We start from the raw sequence: 19,034 nt of genomic DNA, 5'->3' as shown, positions 1-19,034 counted from the left end.
TAAAAAATAAGGTGATAATTTTTAGAAGTACTCTGACACTCTCTACATCAGGAAGCTCTATTCAGTGTTGAGGGGAATAGGCTCTTTTGCATTAGACAGAAGACTGGGTGGGCTCGCCCGCGTGAGCTTTGTGGAAGCCTCTGCAGTACGTTTGCTAAGCAAAGGTTTCACATGCGCAGCGCAGTCTTGTCCTGGTAACCAGCACCCTCTCTTGATGTTCCTTTTTAACTTATATTTTGAAATAAGTTCAGACTTACAAAAGTGTTGCAAAAATAATACAAATTCACATTTACCCTTCATCCAACTTTTTCAAATGTTAGTAATCTCACAGGACCACAGTACAATGATCAATGTCAAAAAAATTAACATTGATATAATATTATTATGTAACCTGGAACAGTACCTTTGTCTTCCTTTGTTTTCATAGTCTTGATAATTTTGAAGTGTACCGGCCAGTTATTTTATAGAAACTTTCTCAATTGGGTTTGTCTGGTGTTAAAGTGTAACGTATATAAGGTATAGTATCTTACATTTATCGATCATATTATTTAATTAAAGAATTTTCAGTTTCTCTTAATTATTTAGGCGAATACAATTTATTTATTTTATATAATTTGAAACTTTTATTTCTTTATTGATTTTAGACAGAGAGGAAAGGGAGAGGGAGAGAGAAATAGAAACATCCATGAGAGAGAACATCAATGGGCCGCCTCCTGCATGCCCCCCACTGGGGATTGGGCCCACAACCTGGGCATGTGCCCTGACCGAGAATCGAACCAGCAACTCTTGGTGCATGGGTCGATGCTCAACCACTGAGCCACACTGGCTGGCCTGAAAATACAATTTATTAATGAATTAAAACTTAATGTGAATTCTTTCAGTTTATTGCCGACAGTTCTATGATCTATATAACAGTGCTGTCCAATAAAACTGTGTGAGTCATGTGTGTGATTTAAAAATACCTAGTAGCCACATTAAGAAAAGTCAAAAGATACAGGTTCAATTTATTTTATAAACTGTTTTAATATAACTATTTCAACTTACAATCAATATACAAGAATCTTGATGAAATAGCCTACGCTTTCTTCTTCATACTCAGTCTTTGAAATCTGTGCACTTAAAGCACATCTCAATTTGGACTAATCACCTTTTAAGTGCTTAATAGCCACATGTCGCTGGTGGCTATCATATTGCATAGTGAAAGCTTATATTCTTAATACATGTCACATGTATGTATGCATAGTTTTGGTTTTTTCTAATGCTACTAAAGAATTCTTTCTTTTGAGATTTTAGTTGGTACTTCTCCTTTTGCCATAATTATAGCCAAAGTTTTATAGGCGTTCTCTTTGACTCATTGAATTGACGTCAAAGAGTTATGTTGGACTTCCTTTTTTGGAAGAGCTTTATTCTTATCCTTGTTTGCTACTGGTTATTGTATAACTTTGGACAAGTCGCTTAGCCTTTGTGATCTTCAAGTCTATGTAAAATGAATTAAAAAGTCTTTTGGTGTTTTCTAACTAGATGGTTTTGATTCCTAAAACTATCTTTGTATTTGTTATTGCAATACTACATTAATTAATTATCCTAAAATGCATTATGTTAGGTGTAGTACCAAAACCAAAAAAGATCTAATGTAGTCTGTTTTAGTGAACCATGGTGAGTAGCCTGCTGATAGACCATGAAGAGAGAATAGTAGCCTTAATTCACCCCCAAGTCTAGAATGATTGAAGTCTTACAGTGCTTCTGGGTACACACTGCAGAGCCCTGAACCGAGTCAGGGGCAGGGCAAGTCGACAGAGCTGTTGGTTTGTTGTTTTCCTCAGTGTCACCAGCCAACTGTATTTTATCTTTCTTTGAAAAGTTGAATTATTGATGGTAAGAAATTATCATTTTTTCCCCCTCTATGAGGTAGTTATTTTAAAATGGCATTCTGTTTTCCCCTAGGCTAGAGGAGAGTTAGCATTCTATTTTTAAATACTGAATATTAGCTTATCTAGATTAGCCTCACATAGCAGAATTTAATAAAGGTCATTGCACTTAATTATTCTTACAGAACCACTTATTTTAAAACACACTGACTTCGTTGTTTGATTTATTAGCTTCTTTTTAAAACAAAAAATAATGGACTTTACCAATATTTATTTAATCATAGGGATTATAACTTGTCATTCAAATGTTAAATTATATTTCCAAGATATAAAATCTAATAGAAACCAACACCATTTAAAAAATTCACCTACTGTATTAACCCCTAACATTTTATCATATTTACTTAAGGCTTTTTAAATAAGAGAAGAATTAAAGATAATGTTGAAGCCTCCTGTGTATGTCCTTCCATGATTCCATTCCACTCCTGTCTCCTCTGCACTTAATGATTCATTAAAATTCCCATCATTTTATTGTTCTTTCCTCTTTTTCTGCCTTCTTCTGGATTGAGTATTGTGATTGAGTAGTGTGATTCCATTTTGTCTTACTATTGCCTTATTAGCTACATCTCTTTATTTGTTTGATTGATTCACAGTTGCTCTGGGGTTTAAATATATGTTCTTAGCTTATTGCAATCAACCTTCAAATAAGAATAATTTAGCCTTCTACGTATACTTTAATTTCCTCCTTCCTCATGTCCTTTGTGCTGTTGTCATTTTTTTGCATTAAGTATAGACCCCACAATATATTGTTGTTATTGATGTTGTTGCTGTTTTTGCCTAAAATAGTCCATTTTATATTAAAGAGATAAAAGTGAGAAAAAGTAACTTTTACAAAAACCTACACATTTAGCATTTCTGGTCTTGTTCTTTCCTTTGTGTGTCATCTAGTGCTTTTCTTTTTATCTGTAATAATTTTTCTTATATTTAAAGATTTTTCTTCCTTATTATTTGTAGTAGTGATCTGTTGGTAATAAATTCTTTCAGCTTTGTTTATCTGGGTTCTTTATTTTGCCCTCATATTGAATAGCTGTTTTCTTATTTTGATGGAATATAAAATTCTAGAACAGTTTTTCAGTGTTTTGACAATGTTTCTTCATTCCATTCTGGCTTGCATGGTTTCTGACAAGAAATTTCTCGTTGTTCTTTTTTTTTTTTTTTTAATTATTGAATTTATTGGGATAACATTGGCTAATAAAATTACATAGAATTCAGGTGTACAGTTCTATAATACATCATCTGTTTGTTGATTATGTGTTTGCCACCCAATCAAGTCTCCTTCTGTCTCCATTTATCCCCTCTTTACCCTCCTCTGCCTCCTCCCACCCCCACCCTCTGGTAGTCACCCTACTGTTGTTTTTCTGCCTGTGTACAATGTCTTCTCCACCCCAACTGCTTTTAAATTTTTCTCTTTATACCTTTTTTTTCTTAAAGCCATTTGTTTATAATGTGTTTGGGTGTGGTTTTCTTTTTTGTTTATTCTACTGAGGTTGATTGATTTTCTTAAATTTGTGGCTTAGCGTATTAAACATCAAATTTAGAAAACAGTTCAACCATTATTTCAGGGTATCTAATGCATGTGTTTATTGGTTTGTATTGTTCTTCTCTGTTCATTCTTATTCTCAGTGTTCTTTCTTTCTTTGCTTCATTTTGAATAATTATTATTACTAAATTTTCAACTTCATCTCTAGAACAGCATCTTTTTCTAACATCTGTTTATTTTCTCATCATGTTCATATTTTATGGACCACATTTATAATAGCTTTTTTAATGTCCTTGTCTGCTAATTTCATAATTTCTGTCACTTCTGACTCTGTTCCTATTGATTGAGTTTTCTTCTGATCATAACCATAGGCAATATTTTCTTTCTTGTCTGCATGCCTATGAATTTTTGTTTGGACACCAGGCATTTTGAATTTTATCTTGTTGAACATTGGATTTTGTTGTGTTCCGTCAAGAGTTTTGACTTTGTTCTGTCATAGAGTTAAGTTATTTAAAATTAGTTTGATCTGTTTAGGCTTTCTTTCAAGGTCTGTCATTATAAGTCCAGAGCAGCTTCTAGTTTAACTTGAAATTTTCTCCACCACTAAGGCAGATGCCCTTCTACGGACTCTATGTAATGACTCATGTATTCTAAGGTCTTTCTTTTGTCTTGCAGGAAAGCGGACTCTTCTTGGTCCTGTATGACTTTTAGGAATTGTTTGGTGCATTGTTTTTCTGTGATTCTTGCCCCAGCCTTGGGATTTAGTATCCTCTCATGCATGCCCAGAGAGTACTCAACTAAAACTTGGGGGGATCCTTCTGCTGATCTTTGGAGCTTCATCTCTGTGCAACTTTTGCCTCTTTAATATTTAACCCTGTAAATTGTAGCTTTCTGAATTACCACGCTGTCTCCTCAACTTCGCAGGATCCTCAGGTTCTGTTTGGTCCTCGAGTTCTGCACTGTGGCCTAGACAGTGCGTCCAGGTGGTGAGATGAGTGATCATAGGGTTCACCTTGTTTGTTTCTCTTCAGTATCACAGTCCTGCACTGCCTCTTACTCTTTGGCTGATGGCTTCATAAATCCAATCAACTTTTCTTGTTGTTTGTAGCATTAAGGCAATTCCTCTAACAGTGAATCCTTTGTGTGTAGAAAAGGAAGTCCTCACAGTATTTCCTTTCAATTACAATTTTGTGTTGTCATTAATATGACCAGAGTCCTTAATTTGTACTGGATATTACACATTGCTCCACAAAACAGACCTATTGGTACATATAATTTTCATTACCATAGTTTGGTCAAGTTATAGAGTTTGTTAATTGGTATTTTTGTTACTCTGTTGTAATAGATATTAAAATCACCTTTTATTAGTACCACTTGTGTTTGTAGTGCTTTGTTCATAGAAATTTTAAATCACAGAGATAGCTGATTATTAGATTCTTGATATCTCAGGTATGTATCAGGACTTTCTATTCAGATTATTATGATTTTTTTCAAGGCACAACTACCAGTTTCATAAAACTTTCAAATTTTAAAGGGCACAAGTTATACTTACAAGACTATTTTAACTAACCCACTTTTGGGTCAGTTGCCGGTTATAGTTGTTTAAACAGTAAAACTGATCTAAATTATTCTGTCTGTCATTATAGTTACTAGGTGTGTGGGTAGTAGATTCTTGAGAGTAAGACTGCTTTTTTCCTTAACGAAGAAAAAATGACTTTTATTCTTCCTGCCTCATAGAGAATTCTATTTTACTGATTCTTATTTGTCCTTCCTTCAGAGGTCGTAGTAGTGGTTCAACCCCTTGGAAGACTCTCTGAGTTTGTAGGAAATTTTTTTTGTGTGTTTTTTAATGTCAACTTAAATGCTGCTAAATGAGAAGTTGAGGCCCAAGAGTAGTAATACTCAGGTTCTGTTGGGTGGGAAGAAGGAAGAAGAAAAGGGAGAAGATGCAAAAGACTGGCACCATGTGTTAATGGTCTCCGGTTTCTTTCCTTGTTTCCATTTAAATATTTTAGTCTTGTTTAACTCATTTTCGTCAATTATAATCAATTCTCCCTCGAAAGAAACTAATTTCTTTTAGAAACACTGGACACTTTCATGATCTGTTATTTCTTTTTCTGTTCTTTTTTATATACCAAATCTAGTGATTAGAGAATTTTGAAATTTATTGAATATTCATGAGCTTAAGTATGAGAGTATCTTAAAACATGGAGTTATTGAAAGCTCTCACTAGCAAGTAGAATATACATATTGCATATGCATTGCAAATGCCAGTGAATAGGTTATCAACATGTAATTTTTGCTCTCTGAGCTCTGTTCTTTGAGTATGAGCCTCTTGCAACAACTTACGTGTCCACTGGCTCCCAGCTTATAATTCTTTTTCTCCAAACACCCGTTACTCACCTCACCGCAACCACACTGCCCTCTTTGTGGTTCCTTGGGAATTGTAATCATGCTCATGCTGGGTCTTTGCACGTCTGTTCCCTCTGCTGCCAGGCTCTTCCTTCAGGTACTGGTCTAACGGGCTTGCTACCTTGGTTCATTCAGGTTTCGTGTCCTTGTAAGTCTTCCTGTCAGAAATAGCAATGTCCTGCCCGGCTGGTGTGGCTTACTGGTTGAACATGGCCCCGTGCACCAAGAGGTCACCGGTTCAGTTCCCCGGCAGGACACATGCCCAGGTTGTGAGCCCAATCCCCAGTGGGGGGCATGCAGGGGGCGGCCAGTCGATGTTCTCTCTCACCGATGTTTCTCTCCCTCTCCCTTCCTCTCTCAAATCAATAAAGAAAAAATTATTATTATTTTTTATCCTCAACTGAGGACTTTTTTTTACATTTATCTTGAGATAGAGTGGGAGGGAGAGAGGGAGAGAGAGAAACATCCACATGAGAGAGACACATTGAGTGGTCGCCACCCACACGACCTCAACTGGGGCCAGGGACAAACCATAACCCAGGTATGTGCCCTTAGCGGGAATCGAACCCGGGCCTCTCTGGTCCACGGGCCGACGCTCTAACCGCTGAGCCAAACTGGCCAGGGCAAGAAAAAAAATTATTTAAAAAAAAAATAGCAATGTCCTTCCCCAACTACTTCATCACTCATTCCGTTGATCCTGCTTTAAAAACTTTTATTAGTACTTATTTTTATTTGATAATATATTATTTATCTCTTAGTTTATTGTCTCTCTCACTTGAATAAATTTCACGAGAGCCAAGACCTTGTCCCTAAGACCTAGAACGTGCTTGGCACATAGTGATACTCACCAAGTGCTTGTTATGAGAAGAATAAGTAAAGGACTGAAGGATGCTTTGTTTGTATCAGGACAACTAATCTATATACGTGATGCACCCTCCAGCTGAACATGAGACTATATTACAAAGTCAAAACCTATATTTGCTATTTAAATATTAACTTATAAGTTTTGTGTGTTTGTTTATTATTCCTTACCCAAGGATACTTTTTTTTCTATTTATCATCAGATAGAGTTGGGAGGGAGGGAGAGAGAGAGAGACAGAGAGAAACATCGATGTGATAGCGCCACATTGACTGGTTGCCTCCCTCATGCCCCCACCAGGGCCAGGAATGAACTGAAACTGAGGTATGTCCCCTTGGCCAGAATCGAACCCACAACTCACTGGTCTGCTGTCTGATGTAACCACTGAGACAAACTGGCCAGGGCATAAGTTTTATGTTGAAAGTCAAATTTCCCTAAACTGGAACTATAGAATTTCAGGTCATATTTGACTAGAGATTTGGTAGAGTTCACTTTTGAGAAATACTTTTAGGACCATAAAGGGCTAGTCATTAAAATATTCTGTTCTTTTAATATTTAAGTTCTGTTAGTTCTTGAACTGAGTTCAGTGGCCCAAACAATGCAAAATTGTTTGCTTTTTTAGTTTCTTTCATCCTGTAAACTATTCTATAACTCTCTAAGTTAGTCTTAGAATCTAGATACATTTCTATTATCACCATTATCAGCAATATTACAGTATTACGTTGTAGGCATCTAGCGGTTTTCTTTTTTCCTCTTCCTACTTCCTTTTGTGTCTGTAATGTTTGGACTGCTAGAAGTTGAGCCTGTTGTGATTTTTTAAAGACAAAATAGCATCTCTTCCCACATCCCGCTGAAACACCAGAGGGCCCATTCATAGACACTGTTGTATTTCTCTAGTGGTATTAAAACAGCCTGTGTATGGAACAAACACACTGTGGTATTCAGAGGATAAACTTAATCTGCTTCGTTGAGGCTGATTGCAGATTTTGGACACTGGAGAACCAGATGCCTTGTTTCCAGAAAGTGTGTCTTCCTTTTGTGTTGTTTGTTTTGTTTTGAGCTTTCCATTATTTCCATATTCTTGTAGAACTATGGAAATAAACAGGATTCTTCCTCATTATGACCTTTCAAAAGAAATAATTTAAACAGGTTTTTTTGTTTAGCAACAACATTATCAGTGATGCCAACAAGTATTTTTCTTTGTATCACTGTAATCACAGATGCCAGGATGCTCTGGGAATACTGTCTCTGTGTTCACTCTTGTTATTAAAGCCATAAAATGTAATTTTAAAGTCTAATTGTTTTATGAGTAATTGATCTATCTGAACTTATCTGTAATTGGAAAGTCTGACTTCTGAATAAAAAGATGGTTTGTATTCATTCGCTGTGCTCTCCAGCTACCACTGAAGGATAACAGGGAACTTAAGCAAGACCACTAATCTTGTGCAGAAGTGAAAAGAGACCACGCAATACACCTAGAACACCCAAGCTCATTTCCGTATTGCCCAAAGGAAATTCATTTTGATATTTTCTCATTGCTTATACAGAGCTTATGTGTACTCCTGTGCACACTCTGTGTGTGTGTGTGCATGTACATACATATATATGTTTATGGAATCAAAATTCATACAATGCTTCCTTTGTGCTAATTACCATAATTGTTTTTAGGTGTATGTGTATTTTTTAAAGTTTTTGTACCTCTGCCAGGGAGATGCTTTCATCTTATATAAGGAGATAAGCAATTAAACCAGTAATTATAATGCATTGTGGTACAGAATTTTGCACAAGATGCTTGAGAGCACAGGAGAGGAGCATCTAAATTAGTCTGGTGGTCAAGAAAGTTTCCTGGAAGAGGTAGTCATTGTGCAGAGAAGAGAGGAAGGCATTATAGGCAGAGGGAACAGCACATACTAAAGCACAGAGGTCTGAGCTGGAGTGGATTGCACAAGGAAGTACATTTGAGTCAATCTGGCTACATTGAAAGTGCTGTCCAAAGATAGTCAGTAGCAGTAATTGTATTGTGATTATGGGCAAGGATGTTCTTGATCTTAGAAGATATATGCTGATTTATTTAGATTTAACATGTCATCATGTCTGCAGCTAATTCTCAAAACGCTCAGGGGGAAAACAAAACAACAGGTGCTGGGCGTGTGGAGAGATTGGGTGCTCACAAATGTGGCAAAATGCTGTACGTAAGTCTAAAGGCGGGACAGGTATTCATGGTAGGACTGTTCTTGTTTTTGTTGTTGTTAATCCTTACCTGAGGATATTTTTCCATTGATTTTAGCTAGAATGGAAGGGAAGGAGGGAGAGATAGAGAGAAACATCAATATGACAGAGACACATCGATTGGTTGCCTCCCACATCCCCCCCATCAAACCCACGACCCTTCGGTGTGAGGGCCAACACTCTAACCACTGAGTACACCAGCCAGGGCCATGGTTGGACTCATGAAGCTTTCCCCTAAATTCAATATTATTCAAAAGAAAATAATAAATATTTTAAAAAAAACTTTAGATCACTAATAATTCTTTGAAGTTTGTAAAAGTAGTACAAAATGATATAATTGAAGAATTAAGTAATGAATAATGGTCTTCTGCAGTGGCCTATAAGTTGGGTTTTTATCAGTGATATATCATTGTTGTATAAAAGATTGCCTTAGTTGGTCCCCTTAAGAGCATATCTTTAATAAAATTGTCATTGAATTCTTTTTTTATCTAACAGGAAAACATAAAACCTTTGAGTGTCTGGTAATAGGATTAGAAGGGACCATGGGAATTATATTGTCTAATCTGCTGTTAAGTAAATAAGCTGAATAACTAGAAACTGCCTATATATATTATTACTTAGAAACATCTCCATTGAACACATTTTCATGACCTTTCAAGTGTTCCAACAAAGGGCCCTATTTATTTCTGAATTTTCTACGATTATTTTTTTCTTAATGAGCCTGTAAAAATCTAGTTAATATGCACTGTGACCCTTTAAAAAAGTGTCAGGAATTGAGAGCCAAGAAATTAATGCACACACATAGATAAAACATAATGTATTGAATTTATATTTCTTTTTTTTTTTTTTTTTTTTTTTTATTGATTTAAGAGAGAGAGAAAGGGAGAGGGATAGAGAGAGAGAAACTTCAATTGGCCCCCTCCTGCACGCCCCCACTGGGGATTTGGCCCACAACCTGAGCATGTGCCTTGACCGGGAATCGAACTGGTGACCTCTTGGTGCATGGGTCAACGCTCAACCGCTGAGCCACACCGGCCGGACTGAATTTATATTTCTTATTAGCCGTTGAAGAACGTGGAGCACGAGGGCTGGAATGGGATGGCGGAGAAAGAGTAGGCGCCGGAGTTGAGAGGAGGAAGGGAAGGCTGGCAGAGGAGCCAAGGCAGGAGTAGGGGAGTGAGCACATCTTCCGAGGAAGAGGATTTAGCCGACTCTGAGGTGATTTTCTTTATTATGTTTACCTGATGTAGACTTTCTTACCATCTAGTGCTCTTTAATTACTTATCCCATTAATCATAGTTGATAGTTTTCATATTTTTGTAATCCTTACTTTTAGACAGTCTACTCATAATGGAATATTTGAAACAACTTATCAGGGTGGAAAGTTTTCCCCCACGATAGAGCAAGAGCTACCAGAGAAATACCACTTCTCAGACCAGATGAAATCAATCTTTACCCGTATTTTAATTTATTACAATGAAGCTCATACACAGGAAAATTATAGTGAATCATAATCTTTTGAAATTGAGTTTTGGCAAAGTTTGATTTTTCAAAAAAGATGTTCTTTGTTGTGAGACTATTTTATTGAGAACATTATCTTTTATGTCTCCTACTTTTTCCATCCTCTGTCATCTCAAATTGCTATGGAGCAAAGATCAGAATCCAGCTGTTGAGGTTGCTCTCTGTTCAGGGGAAAAATAGTCATGTGTTTCAGCTATAGGCTGATCAGTAATTACGTGGGTAAAATGATAATGGATTCTAATAACTAAACTTTTTAAAGTTTTTTTTTGTTTTTTTTTTTTACCTTGCAAGATGCCTTTTATTTCTTCCTAGTATTTGCTTTTCTTTTTACCAAAATTAACACAACAAAAGTATAGAGGATCTGATGAACCTAAGGTTCCTTAGAAGACAGATAGACTGAACAATTTAAGGAAAATGAGCAAAGTCAGGTAGATGGACAGTTTTAAGAGAAAGTAAAATTTCTCCTTGAATGCTTTAAAAAAAGTGAATTTTTTTTTGTTTGTTTCCCATTTTTCCACTGCTTTCTTTTTTTGCATGTATTTATTTTTACAGGCATGGGAGGTTTTACTGGGCATTCACTTCTCTTATCTCAGTTCTTCCTGCTTGCTTCTCTTTTTCATTTCCATGTGTTTGTTTTTCTGACATGTATTAATCAAAGTCCGCATTATATTGCAGACGGGGCCTATCTCGTTGGGGCTGATGTCACATCCACTTCCAGCCTGCCTAGTTGGCCCTTCATTTTGGTTTCTAAGGCTGTGTTCTTCCACACCTACCCCCTCCACCACCACCGTGAGGGACGGATGTGAAGTTCCCAGGATGTCTGTCACTGTCCCCTTGCCAGCTCTTGGATAACAGCCAGTCTTAGATCACAGAGGTTTAATGATGAATCCATATCTGTCTCGCGCTGGAATTGCTGCAGGGCACATGGTAGGTAAAGGCCTAATAAATGTCTGATGGACGAATAAAGAAATGACTATGCAAAGGAATAGAGCTCATAACAGAAGTCCTTAAGGAATGAAGCTGTTTAGGCAAGCACTTCTGTCCATAAGTATAGCCAATTAAATGTGCAGCTAGAAGCCTGCCTGTGTCCCGGTATCCATTAGTGATTACACACTGCAGCCTTCGGTTTCCCTGGTGAATTCATATGCAGGCTGACCTGACAGGAACTGCCTGCCCTATGAGTAATCACAAGCCTTCCCAGGAAAAAGGATGTCAGGCGTGGGGGTTCCATATTTAGCTTCACCTTTAGTATGAAATGACTTTCTATATCCTAACTGTTTGAGGGATCAACTCTCATTAGAATTCCTGCTTGAAATATAACCTTACAAAAATCTGAAACTTTCTCACATGGATTAAGAGCCAAATCATCTTTGACAAATTTTTGGATTGAACCGGCCAGGCACAACTCTCCTGAAGTCCGCGGGTTTCCCGTTGTGCACACGGTCTCCCATTTCGTGGTGTTTTAAGCCAGGTTGCTATTATCTGGAGCACTTTAGCAGCCTTGATCTTGGAGACATCAAGACCATTATTCCTGTTGTTGCTGATTTAGTGTTACAGCTGCTTCCTCTTTCTGTGATTTAATTTGAAGTTTCAGCCCACCAGGGGGCTATTGGTCCCCACCTCTGCAGCTTCAGAGCTGGCTGCTGTTTCTGCTCGGATGTTATTTCCATTCCTATTCACAGTGAATTTTCCCCTTCTATATTCATCTAGCAACAGCAAGGCACTGTTCCAGGAACTTGCTCTCTCTACATAAGGCGTAACGTGGAACCATTTGGATGGAAAAATTATAAATTAAAATTATTCTGTTCATTTTAAAATATTCATATTATGTTGCTCAAATGCCAGTAACTGGAAAATCATGGATAATGTCCTGTTTTTATAACCTCTTTCAGAGTGTTTTAAAATCTGTTTATGTTGTTACTTAGCCATCTCTTTTCCTGGAGTGGATTTTGTGATAAGATTTAAAAGAAAAAAAGGTTGTATGAGTCCAATGTCAGATGGCATATGTGATATTAAAATAAAGATGATGCCACTAATTGCAACCCCTTTTTAAAACAGAACAATATTTACTGCATAGGCAGAGAATATTTATAAAATTATAAGACTACACAGGGAGCCTATAAACATGATAGACTGTTTCTTTTGAGTATACAATTTTTTTTCCTGAAGTGATTACAACTCAACAAAGGTTTATTAATTTCTGGAGCTCCATATTTCATTTAAACTAAGAAAACCCACATATCCATAACACTACTGCTTTTCAAATACTAAAAACATCTCCAACTTCTTAAATGGAGGGTTTTTGTTGTTGTTGTTTTGGTTATCTCCTGTTTTCTATGCTAAGTCATTGACTCTAATTTCAGGAAACGAAGGTCCTATTTCTGTCCTTGTGTTTTCTGCGTTGTTAGGTGAGGGTGAGGGTGAGGATGTGCCTGTCTCAGAAGGACAAGCGGGTGAAGAGGACATGTTTCTGTGTGGGTTGGCTAGTGTTTTGATGAAGTGAATCCCTCTCTTATTCAAAAGGAAAGAATAGTGACTGGAGCGCCGACCTTCATGTGTGTTTCCCCAGCTCTGGACACGTGAAGGGGCGGGCACAGCTCTGCGTTCGCTTCTGTGTCCGTGCTTTTCAGTTCACACGCACAGAAAGGCACGTGGTTTATTTGTTGTCTCTCTTGGCAAGGGATAGTTAAATATATTTTTGAAACTCTTCTATTCCTTCAACTTTAAAGACAATTTAAAATTCTAATTTTAAGATTCTTTTCAGAAACGTATACTTCTGGTTCGGGCTGCAGGCTTCCTTTGTGTGCCTTGTGGGTGTGTTGAGGGGCTTCAGAAGCAACAGGTCACTTCAGCGTGGACACAGTCACGGGCCCATTATATTGTCTGTTGAGCTCTTCGAATCATTCGGCCTTTGAAAGGAGGCCAGTCCTTTCCTGGAGTGTGTGTTCAGAAGCTCTGTGCGCCATGCAAACCTGTGTGGCTCTTGCTAACTATTTTATTCATCTTAAATAATCCTAGGTTATCTGCCCTGGCCGGTTTGGCTCAGCGGTTGGCGCGTCGGCCTGCGGTACAGAGAGACCCGGGATCGGTTCCCGCTAAGGGCACATACTTCGGTTGCAGTTTGTCCCCGGCCCTGGTTGGTCGTGCGGGTGGCAGCCACTCGATGTGTCCCTTCACGTCGATGTTTCTCTCTCTCTCTCTCTCTCTCCTTCTCTCTCCCTCCTGCTCTATCTGAACAAAAAATGGAAAAATGACCTCGGGCGAGGCTAAAAAAATATAATCCTAGGTTATCTAAAAATTGTTCCTTTCCATTTTTGGAAGGAAGTCATTGTAGGCTGTAATATTTGAAGTCAGGATTGTTTATAACAACAATAGCAACAACACATGTATATACATTTTCCTAAGGTCTGATTGATGGAAAACAGGGTGCATGCTGTCGTCGGACAGGTTTCCAACACCAACACTTATACAGCAACCAACTTGTTTGAACAAAGCCCTACCACACACTCTATTCTTAACTGACTGAAGAAGACAAATGAGGGTAGTTACTACAGGAGAAATGGATATCCTATAATTAATAATTTGTGAGTTAAACCTTAACCACACTCAACAATTTTCCTTGGGTTGGTGACAGACCAATTGGTGAGTTAAGTGCTAATCGTACCTATTCTGTAGAGGGAGCGGTCAGTTCCGGGGCTCGGGGTGTTCAGTAAAACAGGTATTCTCCGGGATGGGACTACCGCTTAGCCCAAGTGCTTCTGAGAAAACACGGTTGAACTGATCGGCGCTGAATGTTAATCACTCCATAGGATGCACTGATAATTTACAGCGTTCTGTCACTCTCTGCTGTTCATAAAATGAACTTAATAACCCAGTGCCACCATGGGATAAGCTGCTTTTTCTCTGCAATTGAATACCCAGGCCGCCCGCATACTAATGCTGAGAAATGGTGCATTAAAGAGTGAGCAGCTGTATGTCGAAGGCAACAGCTCTGCGACAGATTTGTTAATTATCTCCTTTGATTCACAGAGGGTGTGTGTGAGATATGGTTGACCAGTGAAGACACGGGAGCGTATGGCAGAGATATTGGCACTGATCTCCCCGCACTGCTGTGGAAACTGGTCGAAGTGATTCCCGAGGGAGCGATGCTGAGGCTTGGCATGACGAATCCGCCCTATATCTTAGAGCACCTGGAGGTAAGGAAAGGCACCCCCTTTCCATGCTGCCACGACACAAGCCCACCCCCACAGGGTGGCAGCCTCCGCATCACCACATGAGCTGCGTTTAAAACCACTTCCACCTCTTTTGTGTGTGTGGTCCCACGTCACCAGGAGTGGACCGAGAGTTTCAATTCCCTTCTTTGTCCATCTGCACGTCTTGTTTTGCATCCTCACCGTTCGTTACCGTTGCCCAGCTTTTCCAGTACTTGCCATCTTGTCCCAGTTCTTTGTTTCTTTTCTGCAGCCCTCAGTTGCATACATTTGCCTCAGTCCCTCCATTTAAAGCCTTGTCTAGTTCAGGGCTGCTAAAAGATGCAGTAATTTTACAGCCATCAGTGAACCTCGCGTTACCTCCGCGCTGGCTGTTGGCCCTGTCAGCAAGGATACTGTGCTGTAAGTTTGAGGATGTTAGAAATTTTATCCCTCTGTCAAAAGACAGGTGGGGGAGGGGTGAATGGAATCAGAGAGACACGGAGGTTGGTAGTCTTCCATTTGCTTCTCTTGGAATCAGTGTGAAAAGGGGAGTTGTAATAATGTGAGATCCCTGATTTTATTTTTACACCTTCCATGGATCAGGATGCCTCCCTTCAAGAAGCTTACCATTAAACTAGAACAATGGACGTGTGCACAAGTAACCGTGGTACCCGATGGCAAATGCCACAATAAACAGGAGCAGTGACTATGGACAGGGAGCGGTCACTTAAATGAGCAAGCGCATGCTAGGATCATAACTATAATGTACAGAATAAAATAATTCTATTAGGCCTACAGTTATGGATAAGAAATTTAATAAGTGCTGTTGGAAAGTCATTTGCAAAGTATAAAAACAAGTCACATATTTTTAATCAGCTGTATGCTTCGCAGTTAGTTTATGCAGAAAAATAACATTCCCCAAATTTAAGAGTGAGTGTAGTTGCTGAAATTTAATGCATAAATGCAAATGAATATTCAAAGGTTGTTTCTGTTGATTTGATTTGAGACCTATACTTGTTAAGGTTGTTGCTTGAAAGCCTCCCTAATATCAACAATGTAGTTTAGAAATTCTGAAAACAGAGTTGATAGCAATCTGATTGTTAATTATAAATATGTCATGAAGAAATTTAGCAATTTCAGTTTTGTTATTTACATTTTCCTAGCCAGATTTTTAAATAAAAGTATATGATTTATATGTTAACTTTGGCACTTTGGACAGTGGGGGGCAATTATGATTTGCTATTTAAAAATAAGTTGCAGGCCCTGGCCGGTTTGGCTCAGCGGTTAGAGCGTCGGCCTGCGGTCCAGAGAGACCTGGGTTCGGTTCCCGCTAAGGGCACGTACTTCGGTTGCAGTTTGTCCCCGGCCCTGGTTGGTCGTGCGGTGGCAGCCACTCGATGTGTCCCTTTCACATCGATGTTTCTCTCTCTCTGTCTCTTCCTCTCTCTCCCTCCCACTCTATCTGTACAAAAAATGGGGAAATGTCCTCGGGTGAGGATAAAAAATAATAATAATAATAAAAAATAAATAAATAAAAATAAAAATAAGTTGCAGGCTTGTCAATTTTTACTTTACTCTTTGATTTCACACTTGAAAAGCAAGTGATTATCTCTAAAAATCAAATACGCTGAGACTACTGTAGTCTTACTGTGTTTGCAGTAGAAATGAGACATACATCATGAATCCCAGGACATGAGCTAGATATGTGGTGGGTAGGCAGGGAATTAAGCCCTACCAATATATAGTCAATAAACAGTTTTGTCGGGGATCAAGAGAACTGTAGTAGGAGAGTCAGAGACGTTCAGGTAAGGAGTAAACACAGGGGAAAAAATATTTTACCAGCTCTGAGATGACTAACCAAATACCTCTTGGAATAAATCCAGCAGTTTAATTAATTGTAAGAGTGCAGAAACTAATAGCATATTTATAACAAATCCTAAAGCTCAGCACCTAAAGCAGTGCTAGCTGTTGACCTCTGAATAGAGGCTCCAGGAGAGTATCTCAAAAAATCAACAGGAGATGATAACTACAGTTTTACATTTTACCTGGAAAAACACCAGATGTTTAATTCATAGACTGTGGTTAGCGCGATCAGCTCTGATTGCCGTTGACATTACCTTTTTAAAATTCTTGCTGTAAGATATTTATAATGTTGGCCTTTCCTCCAATGTTGTCATTTGCCTGGGACAAGGACCTTGTCCCACCCAGCTCTGCTTCTACCCCACCCAGGAATGGATCAATAAACGAGTGGATAAAAAATTGAGTGAAAGAAGAGTCTTCATAAAATACATTGTAGAGCCCACTCTATAGTCTTTGAGGTCTTAACATTCTGGCCAGAAGGGGCCACAGAAGATGACGAAGTAACCGAGCTTCCAGGGTGAGAGTTTGCTCCGGAGAAGCTGTGCCACAGCAGGGAGAAAGCCACCCAGGGGAAGCCCAGAGTGAAGCAGGTGAAGGTGTGCAAGAATAAAAGACGCATGCCACTCGGAAGTGAGCGCTATAATTTCTTTTTTGTTAATCCTCACCTGAGGATATTTTTCCATTTTTTTATTTTTAGTTTTTAGAGAGATGGCATAGAGAGAGGGAGAAACAGAAACATCAAGGTGAGAGACCTCAGAATCGAACTCAAAACCCTTTGGTCTGGGGGCTAGCGCTCCAGCTGCTGAGCCAAACTGGCTAGGGCAGAAGTAAGAGCTTTTAAAAGTCTTTTGCACCCTGGCCGGTTGCTCAGTGATCAGAGCCTCGGCCTGTGGACCGGAGAGCCCCGGGTTTGGTTCCCGCTAAGGGCACGTACCTCAGTTGCACTTTGTCCCCTGCCCCAGTTGGGGTCATGTGGGAGGCAGCCACTCCATGTGTCTCTCTCACATCAATGTTTCTCTCTCTCTCTTTCTCCCTCTCACCCTCCCGCTCTATCTGAAGATAAATCCAAAAATGTTCTCGGATAAGGATTTAAAAAAAAAAGTATTTTGCCACCTTGACAAAATCTTCACACCTTGGCCGCTCTCCTCCCCCACTGACTGGAAGAGCCCAGAGTTTTTAGGGTTCCACAGACGCATTCTGATGGAGTGGGACAGGTCACCAATCCCCAGAGGCCTCACTGCCTCCCAGTGAGCAAAGGACATCAGGGAAGGGAGCCCAAGCCTGGGAGCCTAGGCTCGCACCCACCCGTACGTTATCTTCCCCTTTTTCTTCTTGCCAGTCCTAGCCCACTCTAAAGAAATTACTTGGCTTATCTAAAGAGTGCTGAAGAGAGTTCACCGATAAGAAAAAGAGAAAAACAGGAGCAAAGATGAAAACAACCCCGAAATGACCCCAGTGAAGGACAGGCGGTGATGATTTTAAACTGTAGGGAGAGAAGGAACCCACTTTTGAAATAACTGCTGTGATGCATTGATACCCTTACAGGGAGGCTTCCTGGAGAGTTATGTCGGTGGCATCCAGCCTTCTCGTGTTTCCGGAAGGTGCTTCGTGCTGCAGACTTTAATGATAGGGCACTTCGCTGGGCCGTTCCTGCTTCATTCTGTTCGCTTCCCGCTCGCCGAACTCTCCGTGTTTTTGAAACCCTTTTACCAGCTTAAATTTTTTTTATTTTTTATTGACCAGTTTAAAGGGGTAATCATTTAAAGAAAAATACCAAAGTTTCTATCACCATCTAAAAGAGTGGTGTGGAAAAATAGATCTATTGATAATACATTTTATGAAACTAATTTATATGAACAGAAGGTACATCTTATAGTGCTAGGCATATTATTTGTATATATAGGATGCACTTCTAAAGTTTTATCAAGAGTCTAGTGTTATATGTGGCATGTTATATAGTATGTATTAAGTAAATGTGTAGTGAATAAATGGAAGAGGGAGAATTCTTAATCCCTAACAGGCAGGCAAGTAGTCAAGTGTCTGGAACACCTATAACACATACACTGTGTGAAACAATACGGAGCTCATTTCAAATGACTATATAGCTGGCAGATATATCTCAAGTACATATGAAGAACGCCCTGGAATTGAAGAAACATAATAATGTTAAATTTGGGCATAAAGTAGAAACAATAGGTCAAATAATAGATGAAAATATTTCACCTCATTTTAAAGCCTGTGACGCCTCTCCATTACCCTAGGCTGACGATAAGCTCTTTGTGTGACACACAGGGTCCCTTGGATGCTTCCTCCGTTACATCTCCCCTCTCTCCTCCCTGGTGATGATGCTCTTGGATAGCCTGGAATTTTTTTTCTTTTGCCATTTTGTACTCCTGAAAGTTTTACTTTCACTTGTTCTCATTCCGTACTTAGCACATTTTAACAGTTGGTAATAATGAGTTAATCAGATATACTAATAATTGCTACTATGTGTGTTGACTAGTATAATGCTCATATAGTGGCAAATAGGAGATATTTTCCCTGTTTGTTTG

At 38.9% G+C, this 19,034-nt stretch overlaps 1 protein-coding gene across 1 annotated transcript in view; it reads left to right on the top strand.

The window, feature by feature from the left end:
* CDKAL1 (CDK5 regulatory subunit associated protein 1 like 1) overlaps positions 1–19,034 on the top strand; it is a 621,394-nt gene that overhangs the window by 347,221 nt on the left and 255,139 nt on the right. Inside the window, exon 11 of the mRNA XM_036255396.1 lies at positions 14,459–14,625. Within this exon, the coding sequence (XP_036111289.1) occupies positions 14,459–14,625 (167 nt within the window). The remainder of the gene's footprint in view (positions 1–14,458; positions 14,626–19,034) is intronic.

This window comes from Molossus molossus, unplaced genomic scaffold (assembly GCF_014108415.1).
Source record: "Molossus molossus isolate mMolMol1 unplaced genomic scaffold, mMolMol1.p scaffold_m16_p_12, whole genome shotgun sequence".
Taxonomy (NCBI): Eukaryota; Metazoa; Chordata; class Mammalia; order Chiroptera; family Molossidae; genus Molossus; species Molossus molossus.
The sequence above is the reverse complement of the archived record's forward strand: the minus strand, read 5'-3'. Positions and strand labels throughout refer to the sequence as shown.